This window comes from Carlito syrichta, unplaced genomic scaffold (genome assembly GCF_000164805.1).
Source record: "Carlito syrichta isolate Samal-C Ts95f unplaced genomic scaffold, Tarsius_syrichta-2.0.1 Scaffold314854, whole genome shotgun sequence".
In the NCBI taxonomy this organism is placed as follows: Eukaryota; Metazoa; Chordata; class Mammalia; order Primates; family Tarsiidae; genus Carlito; species Carlito syrichta.
In genome coordinates this window covers 175724-197253 of record NW_007258950.1, presented here as the reverse complement: position 1 = coordinate 197253, position 21530 = coordinate 175724, and the positions used below count along the sequence as shown (strand labels likewise).

Here is a 21530-nt window from a genome sequence, read left to right as displayed (position 1 = left end):
TACTACTGAATTCAGCAAAGTCCCATCATATGCCATTTAATTTTCTCAATTTCAACTATTCATAATCAGCCCAAAACAAGCAAGAGAAAGAAAGAAATAACCATCTAGATGGGTACATCAGCCACCATTCCACCTAATGATTTTTCTGGTTTTTGAGTTGGAGACTCACTCTGTCCCCGAGGCTGGAGTGCAGCAGCAACATTTTGGCTCCCCAAAGCCTTGACCTCCTGGCTCATGTGAACCTTCCACCTCAGACTCCCAAGTAAGTGCAACGACAGGTGTGTGCCACTATGCTTGGCTTATTTTTGTGGTGATGAGGTCTCACTATGTTGTCCAGGCTGTTCTTGAGCTCCTGGGCTCAAGCAATCCTCCTTTCCCGCTTCCCAAAGTGCTGGGATTACTGGCATGAGCCACTGCACCAAGCTGCCACCCAATGATTTTACGCTGCAAAGTAAGCATGAAATGGAGCTGGAAATTTGCTGTACCCCACCTCCCTCTTATCTCTGCATGGCCTCTCACACTGTGAACATCTCACACACTGATGTTGAATGGTGAATGTTGTGTTAAGGCTATGTATTGTTTCATAGCAAATGCCTCTAAAGACAAGCCAACTATGTCATCTGGTCCCAAAGAAACAACAACCTGTTTCAGTGCTACAGGAAACACATAGTAAGTCTTAAACATACTGGAAAATTGTATGTCAGCCTCCATTCTAGTAACTTCTTAAGAGGTTTTCAAAAATAATATTGACCCTGGCTGGGTACGGTGGCTCACACCTGTACTACTACTTTGGGAGGCCAAGGTGAGAGGATTGCTTGAAGCCAGGAGTTCAAGATCAGCCTGGGCAACATAGCAAGACCCTGTCTCTACAAAAAAATAAAATAATAATAATAATTAGTAGTCATGATGGCACACACCTGTAGTTCCAGCTACTTGGGGGGCTGAGGTGGAGGAATGCCAGAGACCAGGAGTTCAAGGTTGCAGTGAGTCGTGATCATGACACTGCACTCCAGTTTGGGCAACAGAGTAAGACCCCAACTCAAAATAATAGTAATAATAATAATAATAATAATAATAATATTGACCCCACACAACTTTCACTTTACACATGACTCTTTTGTACTCTTAACCAAATCGGCATCTTAGAATCTCATGTGTTCGAGTGGTGTGGTCAAAAGCTGCTGAAAAAGACTCATGATCTTAGTGCTGAGATTTGGGGAAATTGTGTGCCAGGGCAGTACAGCAAACTTACAGAGGTGTTGTAGAATATTTAAAATTTTTTAGGGAAACACAGCAATATTTAACATCTCTCAGACACGTGCATGAGCTGCTACTTCAAGCTAGTTTAGTTTAACATTAGATTGTGCTGTTTTCCTTTTGATGACATCATTTCTCTGCAAAGCTAGGTTGCTGGTGGTGACTGTGATAAAAAGCAAATATTATGTGCAAAGTAAAGTAGGACAGGAAATTAGGGTAGCAGGAACCAATCTGATTTCAGCATGTGAGAAACCGAGGTGGCCAGTGATAGATTTGCTGCCTCCCAGCCCAATTCCACCCTTCATTACCTGCTGTGAAAAATATATAGAAGGGATCTTTACATATTTTTCTTTTGCCAGCTAGTACAATTCTAAGCTTCATCAGAGGAGGATACTAGAGAGACATTACAGGAAGAAACAGCTTTCCTTCCCACTTCTGGTGTGTTTTTTTCCGCAGGCTGTTGGCTGTAAACAGGCATAGCTTCTCCAGCACACAGTTCCCACGGTCAGGTGTCTCCTTCAGCAAGTGGCTCCTGCTGCACATGGTGGTCAGCACCCTCAATCCCCAGAATCTTCCATGGGCATCCCTTTCAGGTGATTTTGTGGCAGAGTGCCTTCAGTGAGAAACCTCCCCATGAATGGCTTTCCCTCAGCATCTTAGAGGGTGAATTTCCGGCAAGTTCTGCCAGCACAGCACCACAGCGATATCTCTGCCATCCAAGGAGCCACAGTCAGCCACGACCTCTCCAGCAAGGTCTGAAGTGGAGGGAAACTTGTGTTTGGGTGTATCATATCAGACCCAAGGGTAGTGGTTGCTCTTTATATCTGCTATTCCTCTAATCTTTTAAGTTCTCCTTACTTCCTATTAGGCAGCCCTCATTATAGTGAACATTCCTCTTTTTTGTTTTTTTGTTTTGAGTTGGAGTCTCACTCTGTCACCCAGACTGGAATGCAGTGGCCGCTCCCGGCCACCGCAGCCTCGACCTGCTGGGCTCTGGCGATCCTTCCGCCTCAGCCTTCGGAGTAGCCGGAATTACAGGCGCACACTACCACGCCCGGCTGATTTTTTTATTTTATTGTAGAGATGAGGTATCGCCTGCCCAGGCAGGTCATGAACCTTTTTTTGTTTTTTTGAGTTAGGGTCTCATTCTGTTGCCCAGTCTGGAGTGCACAGCCTTGACCTCCTAGGCTTAGGTGATCCTTCTGCCTCAGCCTCCAGAGTAGCTGGAACTACAGGCATGTGCCACCATGCCCAGCTAATTTTTTTTATTTTTTGTAGACAAAAAGGTCTTGCTATGTTGCCCAGGCTGGTTTCAAACTCCTGGGCTCAAGCGATCATCCCACCTAAGCCTACCAAAGTGCTGGGATTACAGGCATGAGCCACCATTTCTTTTGTTTGTTTGTTTGTTTGTTTTACTAGTTGGAGTCTCACTCTGCTGCCAGGCTGGAGTGCAGTGGCACGCTCATGACCACTGCAGCCTCATCCTGCTGGGCTCAGGCACTTTTCCTGCCTCAGCCTTCCAAGTAGCTGGAACTACAGGAGTGTGCCACCACGCATGGCTAATTTTTTTTTTTATTTATTAAAGAAATGAGGTATTGCTATGTTGCCCAGGCTGGTCTTGAATTCCTGGGCTCAAGCGATTCTCCCACCTCAGCCTCCCAAAATGCTAGGATTACAGGTGTGAGCCACCATGTCCAGTCAACATTTCTTTTTTTTTCTTTTTATTGTTATTTTTAATTCTGGTAAATTCTACATAGCATAAAATTTACCATCTTAATCATTTAAGCATATAGTTCAGTAGCAATAAGTACACTCACATTGTTATGCAACCATTACCACCATCAATCTCCAGAACTTTTTTCATCTTGCAAAACTAAAACTCTGTACCCATTAAAGACAAATTTTCCATTCCCTGCTTCCATCAGCCCCTGGCAGTCCTATTTTATTTTCTGTCCCTATGAATCTGACTATTCTAGCATCTCATATAAGTGGAAATACAGAGTATTTGTCTTTGTGTGACTGGCTTATTTCACTTAACATAACATCCAAGGTTCACCTATGTTGTAGAACATCAGAATTTCCATTCTTTTAAGGCTGGGTGATATTCCATTGTGTGTGTGTGTGTGTGTGTGTGTGTGTGTGTGTGTGTGTGTACCATATTTTGTTTATCCATTCATCTATAGATGGACACTTGGGTTGCTACCACTTTATGGCTATTATCAATAATACTTCTATGAACATGGGCTTACAAATATCTCTTAGAGACCCTTTTTCAATTCTTTGGAGTATATACCCAGAAGTGGAATTTCTAGTCATATGGTAATTCTATTTTTAATGTTTGGAGAAACTGCCATATTGTATTCCTAGTTAGTACTTTTTTTTTTGAGCCAGAGTCTCACTTTGTCACCAAGGCGGGAGTGCGGTGGCATGCTCACTGCCACCGCAGCCTCGACCTGCTGGGCTCAGGCTATCCTTCCACTTCAGCCTTCCAAGTAGCTGGAATTATAGGTGTGTGCCATCATGCCCAGCTAATTTTTTGATTTATTGTGGAGATGAGGTCTAGCCATGTTGCCCAGGCTGGTCTCGAATCCTCTTGCCTCTGCCTCCCAAAGTGCTGGGATTTCAGGCATGAGCCACCGGCCTGATACGTCTTTATTTTAAATTTTCCCATTCAAATTACCACGTAGTTTGTCTCCTAATTGAATCCTGACTGGTATGTGGAACGTCCAACAGGTGCACACACTTCATTATTAAACGAAGAGTGAAATAAAAACATTTTTTATTTTTCAATTTATATGTTATTTTCTTCACATGACTACAAAGTATTAGTATATAAATCCTCAATAAGTTGTTTGGACCTAAGCACATAATAAATGGAACTGTTAGGTATTTCTTTTGCCCTGGAAATGGCATGAAAAAAACTGCGAAGACAACTAAGGGTGCATGAACCAAGAACATCTGGGAAGTTCTGCTCTAGCCTACTTATTTCCAGCTGCCATGAGGACCTACCTGCTTGGTTGGTTCCTTAGACTCGCTCTATCTAGGGGTAGTACAGAGGACACAGGTGGACTCTTAATATTAGCCAAACCTTTTATTCCTGCAGCTGCCAGTTAAACCATCATCTCTAGTTGGGATTACCTAACAGAGTTTAAACTGGTTTCCCTTAAACAAGACCATGGGTTAAAAACTCAAATGCTCACCTCTGCTAGAAATATGATAATTCACACCTGCCACGACGATCAACTGCCTAAATCCCTGCATCCGAATAGGCAGCACAGATAAGAGAGGCTGTGAGTGAGGCCCCACTCCTAGGATGCCGGCTGAAATACCACCCTCTGTCTCCCAAAGAAACCAATGGCAATGTCAGTGAGTAGGAGTGACGCTACCAAGGCAAAATCATGAATGTGTGCCTCCACGCACATAAATATGAGTGGTTTGAAAAGTAAGTAATCATTCAGAAACTTCTGACATTTGTGTTCATTAGCTGGAAATTATTTGAAACAAACCTTACAATGAATTACGACACCCTGTGGTCACAAAGTGGGGGCAGCTGTTGCTGGTCTATTTTTTCTGCTGTGTTACACCCTCTTTCTACCCCCATCTAAGTCATACTCAGGTCTCAATTCCTCTATAAAGCCTACTGATGCCCATAGTGGCCCTATACTTCTACAGTGAACTTCTGTTCTACTTAAAATCGATAATCTTGATGGTAGTTGTCTTCTGAGGCTGATCTATAAGCTACTTAAAACACAAGATTATATCTTGTGTTTGTTCTTCTTCCTAGAAAGTACAACACATGTTGGACACTTTGAAGGCACCACATAATAATAAAATAACCATTTAATAATTTCATAATATTGAATTATGACAATATATAAAAATAAGTTTAATTTCCCCTTCCCCAAAAAGTACCTTACAAAGAATTATATACATAAATATCTGCTATCTTTAAAGACGAGAACACACAAGAAAATTTGCAAGGCATATGGAGAACTGAGACTACTAAACTGCAACAATCCATAACTTATCAAGTTTATAAAAATTCTGTCAGAAAAAGAGCCAAGAAGAAAATAATTCTGACAGCTGCAAACCTTCTGTTTTACAACATGCAGAGAATGGATGCACTTCCTTCAACATCCTCATAAACAGAGGGCTGAGCAAATCCAAACATCCCCAGTAGAGTCCACTGGGCTGTAGATGCCAACTAATGGACCATGCTTATCTTTGTAGAGGCAACCTTACTGGTCACCTATCAACTCCACCACAATTGTCGTAGGAACCATTAAGAAGATGGATTGAACAAAATTCCATTTCAGTTGATGGAATTTCCAGGACTAGCAAGACACCAGCAGCAGCTGCCTACTTGAAAAGAGCAGCAAACTCATCATCTCAGGTTGGAAACTTTGTTTCCTTTAAGTTAAGAACTAACATCCGGCACTGGACCACCTGAATACATAGACTAATAAATCCCAGATGGGAATTCCAGACACCTCTTCACTCAAGGCATGAATTTCTCTTAGGCGATAAACATTCTATTAAGTAAGTCTCCTAGGAGCAAGCTTTTCCTTCAGAGACTGTTTTCATTTACCACATGCTGAGTTTTCTAAAGCCAATTTAGGGTCCATCATTACACAATGTATAATTAATTTTGTCATCTGTTTTTTTTAATGAATGAAATTAATCTGTGAATATTAAACTTTGGTTGTCTCCAAAATATTGTTATCTGAACCAGAGGAAGAAAAAAGTATACCACTTGGCCATAGCCCCAAATTCTGAATCAGCAACACAGTAAAGAACCAAACAATTTATGTTCTTACATTAAGCTATGTCTTAATATCATCAGCAATAATAAGAATAATTTATTAAACACCTACTACATACTAGGTATTATGCTAGTCATATTATAGAACATATCTCTACTCTTACTATATCTGGGCAAGGCATTGTTTTCTAGCTCATGAAGTGCTTCTGCATACATTGTCACTGATCCTCATAACAATCCTGTAAGGAAGGAATCCTGGGTAGAAATGACTCTGCTTCTGATGAGGATACAGATCCTTTGAGAAATTAAGTGGCTGGCCCAAGGTCACCCAGATAGAACTGAGTGTGAGCTGAGGCTAATGTGGGTCTTCTGCCCTCACTCCATGCTATTTTTTTTTTTTTTTTCTCTACACTATGGTGTTTCTGATTGAGTACGGATTCTACTTCAAGGCAAATCTGCCAATATGCTCCAAGAGAATAGGGAATAAAAGCCAGGTACAGTGGGACGTACCTATAATTCTAGCTACTTGGGAGGCTGAGATGGCAGGTTCAAGACCAGCCCAGGCAACATAGTGAGACTACATCTTTTTTAAAAAGGTTCGGGGAATAAGGAATAAGAGCTGAGGGTAAAGCTTACTGGGAGGCTCTAAGCTTGGCTGACTTGGGGAAAGAAGGAGCCAGATATTAATAGAAAAGGGGAAGTCAGGAGGAGGAACAGGTGCAGCCAAGGGGGAAGGCAAGGCGTTCCACTTCACATATTTGAGTCTGAGGTCTGAGTTGGACAACGGTTATAGGATGAGCTTGAGCCTCTTCTATCAAATCCATTTCTCATATAACCAGAGCTCTCCCAGGGAGTGCTGGGGCTCCTATTAAGCTCGCAGTCTTTGATGAAAATATTCCTAAAACAGATTACAAAGAACATCTATTCTTTACTACACAAAAGTTATAGAACACACTTTTTAAAAATGAAATAGACTATTTTTAATCACACTGTTCTATGACATAGCTATATGATTCTACTTTTGTTCACTAAAACTTGCCTAATAAAGCTGGCCTTTGTCATTATCTTTATATCCAATCAACAATTTCTGCCCAGTTTCAAAAGACAAGAAGAGGTATGTGAGTAGGATTTCACATTTAAAAAAATACTCTAGAGAAGACTGTTCCAATACTCAGAAGATCTATAGAATAACAGAACCTATAGATGTAACTCCTTTAACATAATGGAGTCATGTTTTCAGAGGTGAGGAGAGGGACACTGGGTTCTAAAATCTGAAAAGTGAAATTGCATATAGTTAAAATTACCTTTAGATTTTTAAAATAATAACCCCAAAAGTTCAGTACTGTCTACATGGTTCTGGATATACACAATACTACCAGTTCCTCTCATTCTTAGTCTATGTTTCTGTCTATAGTTGTCAATCAGATATTGAAGTCATTCAATGATGACTATAATTATCAATCAGATATTGAAGTCATTCAATGATGATCAAGTCATTATAAGCCCACTTGTCCAGGCTCCTGAACAATGGTGTTTCCCATTCTGTTGGTGGTCAGAATCCTTAAAACTCATCCACTCCATATACTGCAAACAGGTAGCCATTACTTGTCCAGCATAAGCCTTGCAGAGTTAGTGCCTGGTAATGAAGTGACGGGATGTGAATGGTCAAGATTTCCTGACACCTGTCTTCCCCTCAGGGCCAGATGTCACTTTTTATTGACAGCATCTAACATCCCCTCTACAGCTTCTAATTGGAAGTCCACAGGAGCTAGGTAGAATTAAAGGTCATTGAAGAAACCAGGGATTCACAGTCTACTCTAGAGAAAACTGTAGATATCATTCTTTGATGTCATCTTCATTTACATATTTCTTCCACAAATATTTATTGGGCACCTACCATGTATAGATACAAGGCATATGGTAAAGATACAGCAGCCATGGTATCTGACTTTGCAGAGCCAGTCAAAAATGGGGGTGTGGGAAGGGGTTGGGGGAGGATACAAAATATACTAATTAAAATAGCAGAAAAGCAGGTGGTGCTATGAAAGCTCATAAGAGAAGTTCCTCCATAAGTCCTGGGCAGGCAGTCATAAATTCCCGAGAGATGTCAGCTATGGAAAGGGAGGGAAGAAAGAAAAGAAGAAAGGATGCCCCAAGTAGAGAACGACCAGTCAGAAAGGAAGGCTGAAGAAAGTGCCAATGGACATGATAGCCTGGGGATATTCCAGAAAGTAACTGTGACTAGAGATAGGAGCCAAATTGCAAAGGGTGGTAGAATTAACTGGTATTAAGGATGTAGAGCAGGCACAGGTGGTCTATTCATTAAAGAAGTTTTCCAGTTGGCCAATTGGGCATGATAGCACATGTTTATAGGCCCAGCTCCTTGAGAGGATGAGGCAGAAGACTGCTTGAGCCCAGAAGATTGCAAGGCTGCAATGAGCTATGATCATGCCACTGTACTCCAGCCTGGACAACAAAGTGAGATCCTGTCTCAAAAAAACAAAAAAACCACAAAGTTTTCCTGAAAGGTGTTAAGTTAAGAGAGTACCTTAAGGAGAAAGCATTTTCAAAAAACATGGGCCGGGTTCGGCGGCTCAGCCTGTAGTCCCAGCACTTTGGGAGGCCGAGGTGAACAGATTGCCTGAGCCCGCGAGTTCGAGACCCACCTGGGCAACTTGGCGAGCCCTCGTCTCTACAATAAATCAAAAATTAGCTGGGTGTGATAGCGCACGCCTGTAGTTCTAGCTACTGGGAAGGCTGAGATGGAAGGATTGCTGGAGTCCAGCAGGTCGAGGCTGCGGTGGCTGGGAGTGTGCCACTGCACTCCAGTCTGGGTGACAGAGTGAGACTCCAACTCAAAAAAAAAACAACAAAAAAACATGAATTTAGCATGGCTTTAATAAGTGTCTTTGAGAAAGGAATATCTACATTCTCAAGCTCTCATACTGGCCAACACCAGACATAGGGAAGCTGGGTGCCTCCAATCTCTTACAAAAATACATTTGTAAGAATTTGCATGGACTCTGACATGAGTTTGGATGATATAAATAAATTTTAAAAAAGAAAGGATAAACTCAAAACTCCTTTCATGCTCAGCAGCTGGTGCTGACCCAGGATGTCTGACCTGAAGGGGGCAACACAAGGTGTTATCTTGGAGGCGCCTGGGGGGCTCCCAAGCCCCAAATTATACTTTGAGCAGTACAGGAAATACTCTCATTAGAGAAGCGGTACTTTGGATTAAACTTTGTCTGATTTTCTGTTCTACCATCAGGTTCTTTTAAAAATACAAGTGTTACATGGGGGAAAGGTCTGTGGCTGACTAACACCTAAGACAGTGTGAATTCACTGATTTCTTGGTGCCTTCCCAGCAAAGACAAGGACAAGAGGCTACCCCAGGTAGGAAGCAGAAATGCAGAAATTAAGAGTGTGAGGAGGGTTGGAAAGAGATTGAACATAAGCTTGTTCCACTCCAAACTCTCCCCTGGTCACTAACCCCATGCCTGCCTATGACCAATAAAAGACAAAGGACTGAACATACTCCCTAGACAACTTGCATAGCAGAAGTGAGAGTTTCAAATGCTTGGGGATCCTTATCTTCAGTGATGTAAATTTTTAAATGATGCAAAATACTCAGAACTGTTTTGACTGAGATTTCCATCTCTGCTTCTCTAAATTGATTCAACCTCCAAAGTCCAGGAGTCAAAAATGATTTCATGAGGATATTTCTTTTGAAGTATTTCCAATTTGTGGGTGAAAAGTATGGTAGCCTTCTTATCCTAGAGATAGTCTTCTAATCTAAGGTAAAAGCTGAAATCAATTATAAAAATGAAATTATAAAGGGCCTACATCCATAAAATCTAGCATCTCTGACTCTGAGCAAACACAGCAATGACAGTTGAAGACAGTTGGCGTATCGCCCAAGGTCATAAACTGGTAGCCTTAGAACTGAATCCAGCTCATGAGGGAGTTTACTTGAGCCAGATAAGCTTCGTTTTTCATCTGAACTTCAATGCTTTTAGATGGAATCTGTTCTAAGTTTGCCACAGACCCTAATTGTTCATATAGAACATTATTTATACATAGTAATATATTCTTATTACTTGCCTGGTTCCTGCAGGCATTTGTGTTTGGGACCATTGATTTATCTAAACTAACATTAAAAACAATTTTTCTATTAGGTGGAGTTCTAGTGCTAACCATTTCAGAGCCAAGCGTTGGTGAATTATTGAGCAATAGGATCTCTTAAAAAACAATAAACCACAATAGTATGCAACACCACTGCAACCATTCTCGTAAAAAACAGAAGACCAAAAACACCAGTGAGGCTCACCAGTCCTGGATAAAATATGACCACGGCTTTGAAACCACTTTTTAACAGAAGTACCTGCCGTGAGTCACTGTCTGAGCTTGCTGCATGAACACTTCTCCTGTAATGTCCCTGACATCTGAATGTACCAGAACACAAGCCTGGCAGCCAATATCCAACTCTGGCTTGGCAAAGGAAACAACCCCTCTATTCAGTGAACTGTGGCCATAAAGGCACTATCTGTGTGGTATCCAACTAGTAACACTCAACTTGGAGCAATTCACACCCGATGCTTAACCAGTCTAGCCACTTGATGGCTACTTAAGACATCTGCGGCATGCATTAGACAAATTGTGCCATACCTGTCTGTTTGTATGTCCCAACACGGAGGACTTAAGTCCCCACCCCTACCCCCAGTTCAGTTCCGCAAGATACTTCCTACCACACCCCGCACAGAACCCGATACTCAGAAAGCTAATGCTCAAAGGAAGGTTTTGAAGTTGTCTCATTCAATCTCCTCATTTCTCAAACTTGCTCACATACGAGAAAATAGGCCCAGCAAGTGGATGCAGCATATCACATCAGAGGTTCAACATACCAAAGAGAGGCTCATCATACGAGTATCTTAGGAACTAGAACCTAACTCTCCCAGAGCTCCATTGTGGCCTGAGGAGTTCAGGGATCCTTTCTGCAGCCAGCCTTCTGGGGCACAGCATGCCTTCTTCAGCCCAGCCCTAATGTTCCTGGGTCTGATTTCTGTGACCCACATGGGCAGTCTAGCTCACTTGAATTCCTCATTAGGGTTTGGGTGAAAGCCCACAGATAATAAAGAGTTCCTCTGCTCTGGCTGACCCCATCAGGGATGTGGCAGGAAAGACTGGCTGGCTGGGGGCAAGGCTTTGGAGTTTGAAATCCTATATTCCAGTCATAGATTTCATCTGCAAGATAAATGGGTACCTCTTCTGCTTCAACGGCTCACCATCTTTTCTTTGTGTCACTGTGCCCTTCACACTCTCACCACCCTCTGGATGTTGCCCCAGCCTGTTTCCCTGCCCTAGACAGCCATCCTCCTGGAGGACTCATCTAGAGAAAATTAAATGAAACTCTACATGACTGCTTGCCCTATTTCATTTATTTGTGTGCAGCTTCAAAAGCTCTACATTATCCAGAGCCCATTTATTTTCATTAAAATAGATAAAACAATTAATCAAATATGGTGATTAAGGTCATAGCTATAAAATGTAAGGCCATTCTTTGCAGGACTATATGGCTTTATTATATAGTTTTAAAGAAAAATTATATTGGACTTCAGTGTTTTACGGGTACATATAAGTATGACAGGTTGAAAGGTTGTCTGTAATTAATTTTCTCCACTTCTTATTCTCATTGTTCAATGCTTACCAGATTAGATCTATGGTACCTCGGGGATGCTTTATCAACCTGTAAGAATTTCTCTGTGACCATCAATACTACTGTGATTCACAAAATCTGTGTCCTTACTCTCTCTGATAACATCTGACATTTGTCATCAGGGGTTGGTAATCCCATAAGCCAGGCCCCATTCACTATATCATACCATAGCCAGTCACCAAATAAAAAGCAACTCAGTAGGGCCAGGCACAGTGGCTCATGCCTATAATCCCAGCACTCTGGGAGGTCGAGGTGAGAGAGTTGCCTATGCCCACGGGTTCGAGATCAGACTGGGCAACTTGGCGAGACCTCATCTCTACAATAAATCAAGAAAAATTAGCTGGGAGTGGTGGCACATGCCTGTAATTCCAGCTACTTGGAAGGCTGAGGCAGAAGGATCGTCTGAGCCCAGTAAGTCGAGGCTGCAGTGGCTGTGAGCATGCCACTGCACTGCAGCCTGGGCGACAGAGTGAGACTCTGATTCAAAAAAAAAAGCAACTCAGTAAAAAATAAACAAACACCACAAGAGGTGGTCTGTGCAGTAGACATAGTGGATGACTCAACATCACATCCATCCCTTCCTCCCTGGTAGCAACCTTGACCATGGGTTTAGGCACCCAAGCCTAAATCAATCATCATAGCAAATGCCATAGCCAATAAACTGGTCACTGAGACATGAGAAAGTTGTTGGGAGCTTCTAGAAAAGATCACTTGCTCCTCCGACAGAGCCACCAATAGCCAATTCTCTCTCTCCTTCTAGACAGTGTGTGGTGGATATCAAGTCCAGAATTGCTGCAGAACTTTATGAATGAAGCTCAACCACAGAAGGCAGCTTGGGAAGAAAATGGGCTCTGGACATCACCAAACTGTTAAATCAAACTTTGTTCCAGTTATGTGAGTCAATAAAAAGTCCTCTTTTCTATGAACCAATCCAACTGGAGTATCTCTACCTTATACAGTAAAAGCTATAGCTGATATATCCTGAGCAGCTAAAGAGGAACAGTGCCTGGAAATTTCTAACCTTGCGGTTAGCTTTGCTGTACTTCTAACTCCAAAGGACAGTGGGAGAAGGAGCCCAAGGATGCACTGCTGATCACTCCCTTTTGCCCCATTTCCTCAAGCTTCTGTCCAACAAAGGCCAGATGGTAGTGTGGAAGCCCCCCTCCAGCAGGACCAAGTCTGGCCTGTCTGATGACAACGATCACAGAGAGAAGAGTCCCAAAGCTGGGTAAGAGTGGGTGGACACTGAGGTACCTCAGTGGCAAGGATGGGACGGGGGCCTGTGAGGTAGGACTTGGGCCCCTGATCTTCCTCCTCCATTCACAGCTTGGTGCTATTCTACTCTCCTTGATGGAACTTCCTGAAGGATCTCAGGTGAGAATATCCTTGTCCTATTGGAAGTGGCTGCCTCCCTGATAGCGGGCAGGAAGCATGAGACTTGTAGGGTGGGATAAGGTACTGGGAAGGTATGTGTCTGTCAAACTCCAGATTCCAGTCTGAAGGAAGGAGCCAGCAACGAGGTCAGATCTGCCCTGGGATTTCTCCCAGAGGCGGCACGTGGTGGTAAAGGGCAGAATCGTTATTCTCAAGTTAGCAGGACAGGCAAATCAGCAATGGAAAGCACTTGTCTGCTAGGGTCAGACCAGATGTTTGCCTTAGAATATGCTTAAAATCCAGTTGGGGCTCAGCACACAACAAATTGCATTTCTACACTTCCACTTGGCAGTCTTACAGTTCAAACTCTGAATCCCAAAAAAATGACTTTCTGGAAGCTGAAGAAATCAGTTTGGGTTTTAATTAGGCTGTCTTTGGTGGTACCTATTTATTTACTTATTTATTTTTAAAGTTTTAAAACAAAGTTTATTAGCGAGAAGAAGAGAGGAAAGAAAGGGTAGGCAGAAGTTTTGTATCAGAAAGGCCTGGCATGGGCAAGTCTCTCTTGGAAAAAAAAGAAAGACTGCCTGGTGGCACCTTTAACTGAGCACTCTCATTCTCCATCTCCCACATGCAGCAAATCCTTGTGATGCCCCTGCTTAGGAGGTAAGCTGGAATCATAGAAATGTTTCTTGCCAAGTTTTCTCATGGCCTACTGCTCATGGCAGCCCCCACATTAATATCTGTATTTCTGCATGTGCTTTGTTATCCTGTTGGCCCTGAGTTTTGATAATGAAATTTCCCCCAGCAAGCACGCATTCATTCTTAGGTTCCCACCAAATCTAGCTCAGAGAGCTCCCCCAGGAGCACCAGTCTCCTAAAAATAGGAACCAAAAAACTGTGGCTTCAGACCCCAGTGGTAGGCAAAAAACTTTAATGAAAGAAGTGATTCCAAAGAATGCAAATCAATGCTAACCCTAATGGTTCAAGCTGATGGGATCTCTGAGTTCACGTATAGACAACACATACAAATGAACATATGAAATCACCTTGGTGGCCAAAAAAAAAAAAAAAGTGTTATACAAGCAGATGTAAATACAAGATGTGATGACGATGGAAATTTCACAGTATCTATAATGGGAGCTCTGCTTAAGAAGGAAAAGGATGAAGCAAGAGAGTTCAGGATGAGTTCCCTCCACAAGATGCAAATACTTCATGTCACTTTGTCCACTGGATACAGGCCGTGAAGTGATTAAACAAGAGGAGACAATGTAGGTGACAGCCAAAGTTATTTCCTTCTATACTTAGCAATGGTCTGACCTTCATTATAAAGTGATACAAGAAGATTTGGCCTGTGGCCAGAGGACAATGGTCATAAGATCTAAAGGAGATTGAAGGGGGGGGGAAAGGCTTCAGTTGGTTCAAAGTAAAGCAAGAAGACAAAGAAAACTGGGTAAAAATTGTCCAGGTTAAGCTGTTTTTGGTGACAACAAGTTCATACTCTCTCTCCCACTGGTAATCCTGTTTTCACGTTCATTTTAAATAACATTCAATTACTTAATCTTACTAACTTTCATGGTGATGGTGTGATACTGAAAGCTGTGATCAAAAACTTTAGGACAGTAGAGATTTTCTCCTGTGTTAATTATATCCAAATAGCTTTAAAAAGTGAATGCAGATAAGGAATAGCAGAGCTTTTATGAGACTGTGCCAGTAGATGCTTCTGTTTAACAGCTGAGTACCACTGGAAAAACCCAAAGGATTCATCTCCATGCCTAAACAAATGAAGGCAATATTCAGCAGAGCATTCCTCTGAGATAAGAGGTCTGATCCTTTCTGGGTCTGTCGTGAGGACTCTATAGGTGGGTAGGGACACACCAGGGAAACAACTAAGATGAACCTTGCTGAAACTGCCATAGGAGCTCACAGAACTTTGCTTCCTCTCAGCCCACTGCACTTGGAAGTCTAGGCCTGTGTGTGGTCTTGCACCCCCACCCAGGTAGGCAGGTAGCAAGAAGGATGCTGGCATCAGGAGGCAAGTTCTCATTCCAGCTCTGACACTTGGAGGCTGGATGACCATGAACATCTGCCTTGATTTCTTCAACTTAAGTTTCATTTGTAATATGAGAAGATTGGACTAGATCCATGGCTTCTCATCTCATGCCCAGTATTACAACTGTCCACAGGTTCCACCTAATCTGGCCCCTCACCATCTCTCAGAGTCATCTCTCCCCCTTCCATCAGTCTCCTTGCTGGAACACACCAGGCTCATTCCTACCTCGGGGCCTTTGCAGCTGCTTGTCTTCTGTATGCAACATTCTTCCCCGGGATATCCATGTCTGGCTTCCTCACACCTCTCAAGTGAGTCTAGTATTCTCAGGGAGGATTGACTCACAATTGCAAACACCATTACCTCCCCTCACTCAACAATCCCTACTTCCCACTTCAGCTTAAAAGTTTTTTCTACTTAACACTCAGTATTCCAATTACTATATATTTTACTTTATTTTGTTGACTATCTACCCCAGCTAGAATGTCAGCTCTCCAAGTGCACAGATTTCTATCTTCATTGTTCCCTGCTGTATCCTCAGTAACTGGAAGCATGCCTGGGACATAACAGGAATTTATGTGCTGAATAGATATGTACATGGAAGTGTGGAAGGGAAGGTGGAAGGAGTATAGACCACTACAGTGTCTTTGGTCTGAGGTCTGTGGGCTGTGGTGCCTATGGTCAGAGAGTTCTCTCTGCCACCAGGATGGACTCTGTAACCACATGAAAAAGACAAGCTAATCCAAGCGAGTCACAAAGGGCTCAGGGCCAAATGTGGTATGCTTTCACTCCACTGCAGAACTTCCAAGTGCTGCTTCCCGAATGCTCCATGCCATGAGCTGAAGGGCTCTGTACACACAGTGTTCTCAGCAAACAGCAATACTGTGGCCTGCAAATGCTATCTATGAGAAATTCTTTACATTGGCATTCAGCTCTGAATTTCCAAAGACCAAATTAATATCATCTGGGGGCAGCACAGTTATATCCATCTCTTTGCTCTAGTTCTTCATTTAAAATCCCTGGGACAAGAGAAGTAAGTTTCCCTGCTGCCATACCATACTGTCGTTTGTCCTGCAGTGGGAAAAGATGGTAAGGCTCCCGCATGCATTTCAGCCAGCTCCACTAGATGGCAACATGGTCAGGATGTGTGAGTATCCAAAGGGGACATTTACCAAGAACACAGGGTAGAAGCTCCCATGGCCACTTCGCCACTCAGATCTCTGCTTGGCACTCACTCCCTAGCCTCCCCTTCACTTCCAGTCTATCTTCAACCACTAATTTATAATCTGTTCTCAAATGGTTCATGCTTACTCACAAATGCATATGACTTAATCACTCCAGCCTTGGCAGCTTTTTGTGTATTTCTTTTTGCCAAAGTATATTACTTATACCCTCCCTTTGGAACTCTACCCAGAACTCACTTCTTCCACAAAACCTTCCCAAGCAAACCTGGCTCTGATACCAACTGTATATATGCCATGATATACAGTCACAGACACATAAACATTTTAATAGATTGAATACATACATACAGATTGGATTATATATGTGTCTGTGTATATAGACCTGTATACACACATACACATATAATATGAATGACAGAATCACATGCACAGTACACAGCTCTGGGAATCCAGTAGACAAATGTAAATTTAATATAAATGATGTACAGGTGACCACTTTCTGTACAAAAGAAGTCATGACTCTACAAAATAGTATTTATTGGCTGCCAAGGGTTCAATTAATGGGCCAAGAGACTAGCAACACCTGCCTTTGTCTTGCAATTTCTAGTTTTTTCTAGTATTCAATTTAAGCACCAGAAAATCTTTTGAGCAGAAAAATTTTAAATAAATGTAAGTAGATATTATGCACTGACTTGGACAAAAGACCTATTTTAAACACTATCATTATTTCAATCCTTGATCACTTTTTCAGTTTACTTTAAAAATAAAATTAATTCTACTTGTAGAAACATCAAATACGGCTAAAAACAAACCCAAGGTATTATTTTCAAAGTACAAAAGTCTTTATATATAAGGTAAAATTGCTTTGGGGCCATTAGAGAAAATGGTAACAGCAACATTCTGACAAAAAATTACCCAGTAGGAGAACAGAAATAAACACCCTGTATTTACAGGTCACCCCCCAGTGTTACCACTGTTACCAGATCACTGGGAACCAGAGGTGTCCTTCAGTTACTAAACACACAGAAATATAAAAATAAATTTTGGATAAAAAAGCTATCCAATCTTTTCAAAGCCCCATTTCTGAAACACTTTAATACTTCATTTGCTTACAAATGAAACTGTCTACAGCAAACTTCAGGAGCCATTTTTTCACCCACAGTACTCATACCTGCCTCAGCTTAAGAATGCTTCCCCACACCCAGAGCCGCACAAAAGAGAAGCAGTGATTGTTGAACACAATCACTCTAAAGCCACACCAAATATGATTTCCTTGTAGACAGCAACACCATGTCACTTAGTCATCTGAACTTTCCACCAGATTTCAACAAAGACATTACATACAAAAATATTCTGAGGGTAGTTTTAACTCACCTAGTTTCAGCATTTTCTCCCTGTACAAAATCAGAAGGACAACTTCAGTGTCGTGGCAGAGTCATATAGACTCGAGGAACGTGAGCAGCCACCCAGCTGATACATGTACTGTGGCACCTGTATCACTTTCAGGAAGACTCAGTCCTTCTTAAGAATCATTCAAGAAAAATTTATATCATCATTCTGAAAAATCCACCACAAGCTTACTACACAAATGCAATGAAAGACACTGGTCAAAAACAGTCACCTTCAAAGTTGTCTTGCTTGTTATTCTGGGAGCTGGCTTTCGTCACTTGTAGTGGAATGCATTATGTAGTCTTTAATTGTGAATCCAGAGAGGTCTCCACATTCACAACAGGGATGGACTGGTTGCTGCTTGTACTCGCTCCCCATTAACTACGACTACATAGAAACACAGGACTACCTATGATAGGTGAACAGGAGTATTTTCAAAATCAAGCAGAAACAGGAAGTCTAACGTTTCAACATGTTAGAAAAAAGAAACAGATACTTAAAAAAAAGGGCGGGGGGAGCGGCCACATTCACAGATGCCTGGAAAAAAGAAAATCAAAAACCACCTCATTCCTACCTGGCCAGTAAAAACATGAATGTCTATTAATAATAAGTATTGCTTAGAGGCATTCTAGTTCTCAGGAGAGCTAGAAAACACAGTTTGGACAACATCGTGATTTAAAATCATTAGCCTTTTGCTTTTTAAGAGAATGTAAGGTTTTCATCAAGAATTTGAGTGTATCTAGACACACACAATACACATATGTATACAACACCCAATATGCATATACACAATATGCATATATACAATCTTTAGGAGTTGATTTATAACCTGGGCATTTGGCAGTCACTGCCACACACAAATCTTTCCCTTAACTTGCTCCCCATTAACTACGACTACATAGGTAGTCGTAAGACTGCCAGTCCTACAAGGCTCACTTCAAGTGTACCCATTCTATGACGCCTCTTCCTCGATGACCCCAAACAGTTATGTATGATCTCAGCCTCTGTAAAATAACACTCTGCCTTGAGCCTACCAGGCACCCAGCAAAAAAGAGACCAAGTGGAATGCAATGGACAAGCTCTCTGAAGTTTGCTAGGTCTGGTTCAAATTTCATTGACGCCATTTTCTGGTTTTATAGACTTGCTAGTTATCTAACCTCCCTGAGCAATTTTGCACTTCTGTAAAATGAGAATAACATCATCAACGTCCTAGACTTGCTAGTTATCTAACCTCCCTGAGCAATTTTGCACTTCTGTAAAATGAGAATAACATCATCAACGTCCTAGAATTGCTATCAAGATTTAAAGAGAACCATGTGAGGCAAATAACACACTGCCTGATAAACAGTACGTTCTCAAGCAGTAACGAACATTATTATTGCCCTAAATTAAAATCAAATGCCTACTACTAATATCGGAAGAAGGCCAAAAGAGCTACCAATTCAACATCAATTTACAAAAATATGTATACATTTCTTATTTTCTTCAGCCTACATTACCATGTGACTAACTCATAGAGGTGCAAAGTTTATAAACTTGGAAGCCATCTTTTTTGTGTCCCTTTGTGTTATCTCCCCAAATTCTGACTGATTCTTCATGCTATGAAAACTTCATCTAGGACTAAGCATCACAGAAGATAGGAGAAAACTCTTTATAGTGCAGGATTGTAAATAACAATGACCTCTCAAAGCTCGATTCATTGTTAATTGCAAGTATAAGTTAGAGAGGGCAGAAATGCTATGTCTAAACAGAGGAACAGGCCTCTCACATTTCCCTAAAACATGGCCTCGGTGGTGGATGCATGCATGGCTAGGTGGTCACCAGGAACTACAATGTCCATTACTGCTAGGGGAGTAGAGGACAATCGAGTAATACTATGGGAAGGGAAGGCTGGAGAAAGCATTCTGCAGCCCTATATGAAAACAATTGTCAACATGGTGGCAGAGCCCTCACACACACTCCAGGCCCTGTCAGGGAGGCACCAGTAAGGTCTTGACACTGGGCAAGGGCAGAAGAGGCTGCACATTTACAGCTTCAGGAATCCACCGGGCACCTCCACACCCAGGAGGGCATTCCTGATTTTGGAGAGAGTCTTCAACAATGGGAGAACAAATATCAAAGCATCTGTATGAGCATTTCCTTAAGACATCCCTCTTCTTTCACTGGAGACAAGAATGCCCAGGTTGTCCATTTTCAGATCCATTCAAAGCTTGCTGTCTAAAGCAGTCCCAGAAGTTGGCATTATATTCTGCTCATCCTACTTTATTTGGGAAGAAAGACGAATCACAGCCAGAGGCTAAAGAGCAGGGAGATTCTCAAGTAACTATTTGTAGTGTAGGCAAACTTCACAGAATAGCCTTATGTTACAAAACAACAAACAGTCTTCAGTTGTCTTTGCAGATATAAATATATACAGTGCTTCCATGCTTCCCTAGAACTTGAAAATTAAGATACTGGGTAGATTCAAGCTTCAACAATAGCGATGGTCATCCCATGCAGATGTATTACCAATGTTCTGAGCCAGGACAGAACAGGCAGCTGGAACTTCCTACCTTAGAAACCCCACCTAGCCGGGCTCAGGGGCTCAGCCTGTAATCCCGCGCCTTTGGGAGGCTGAGGTGAGTGGATTGCCTGAGCCCACGGGTTCGAGACCTGCCTGGGCAGCAAGACCTCATCTCTACAATAAATTAAAAAATCAGCTGGGCGTGGTAGCACATGCCTGTAATTCCGGCTACTTGGAAGGCTGAGGCGGAAGGACCGCCGGAGCCCAGCAGGTTGAGGCTGCGGTAACCAGGAGCGGCCACTGCACTCCAGTCTGGGTGACAGAGTGAGACTCCAACTCAAAAAAAAAAAAAAAAAAGAAAAGAAAGAAACCCTATCTAGTGGTCTAGTGGCTACAGAATCTGTCCACACCTAGCTTTCTAAAGGCAATTTGCTCTGGAATACAGGTGGTTCTCCGTCTTTTTCCTAGCGAGCACAGTTCTGAAGCAGGAGCATGGGGCTGCTCAGCACCCCAGTCCTCAGCCCCAGGGAGTGCAACTGGCACTGCCAGTCACAGAGGCGCTCTGGATCGTCACAGAGATACTAAATAAGCTGTCATTAGGGAAGTCTGGGGCCATCTTATCTGGTATTTCTTCTCTCTCTGTAACCACATGACAGTAGCCATGAAAAAACCAGATTCTCCTCTTCTGTGCATGTGCACCCCACGTTATCAAGGCATCTCCAAGCAAAGCACTATCACTTAAATCATTTCACTCTCCCCACGCCCAGGAAAAGTGGGTGGCAACTCCAGTTTCCAAAGAGATTAGCAGAGCAGAAGAGGTTAAGCAGCATATTCAACAGGACCCTGCATGATGGGGCAGGGCTATGGAGAGAAGCCATAATGCCTAACTGCTACCCTCCCAGAACAATCTCCAGACACATACTCTTTCTCACTGTCCTAGTTTCATCAATTGCTTGCTACATACCCCAAGAAAAATATTTCCTTTGCAGCCACCCACATCCTTATCAGCAGTACATTCAACAAAATCACCACAAGAGTGATGAAATTTGTGCCTGTATGAAAAAGATACCTCCATTTGCTTATTTCATCTAATTCTATAGCCTAGACAGAACTGGAAACGTCACCAAACAGCTTGACTTTTATGTTTGGGCATTCTCTAGATGATTTTTAATCCCTAGAGCACAATACCAGGACTACCAAAATTAATCACTTTCTGTTCAACTCTTCTCTCTTTCCATCCGTCTTCTCTGGACCCTTCTCTTCTGCCTGGGTCCCACCCATGCCAACTCTTACAG

General features: G+C 42.3%; 1 protein-coding gene across 1 annotated transcript in view; it reads right to left on the bottom strand.

Moving 5' to 3' along the window:
* The window catches only part of TNFAIP8 (TNF alpha induced protein 8), a 71018-nt gene extending 52838 nt beyond the window's left edge, over positions 1 to 18180 (bottom strand). Inside the window, exon 1 of the mRNA XM_008072111.2 lies at positions 17718 to 18180. Coding sequence (XP_008070302.1) covers positions 17718 to 17730 — 13 coding nt within the window. The 5' untranslated portion in view covers positions 17731 to 18180. The remainder of the gene's footprint in view (positions 1 to 17717) is intronic.
* Positions 18181 to 21530: the final 3350 nt, after the last annotated feature.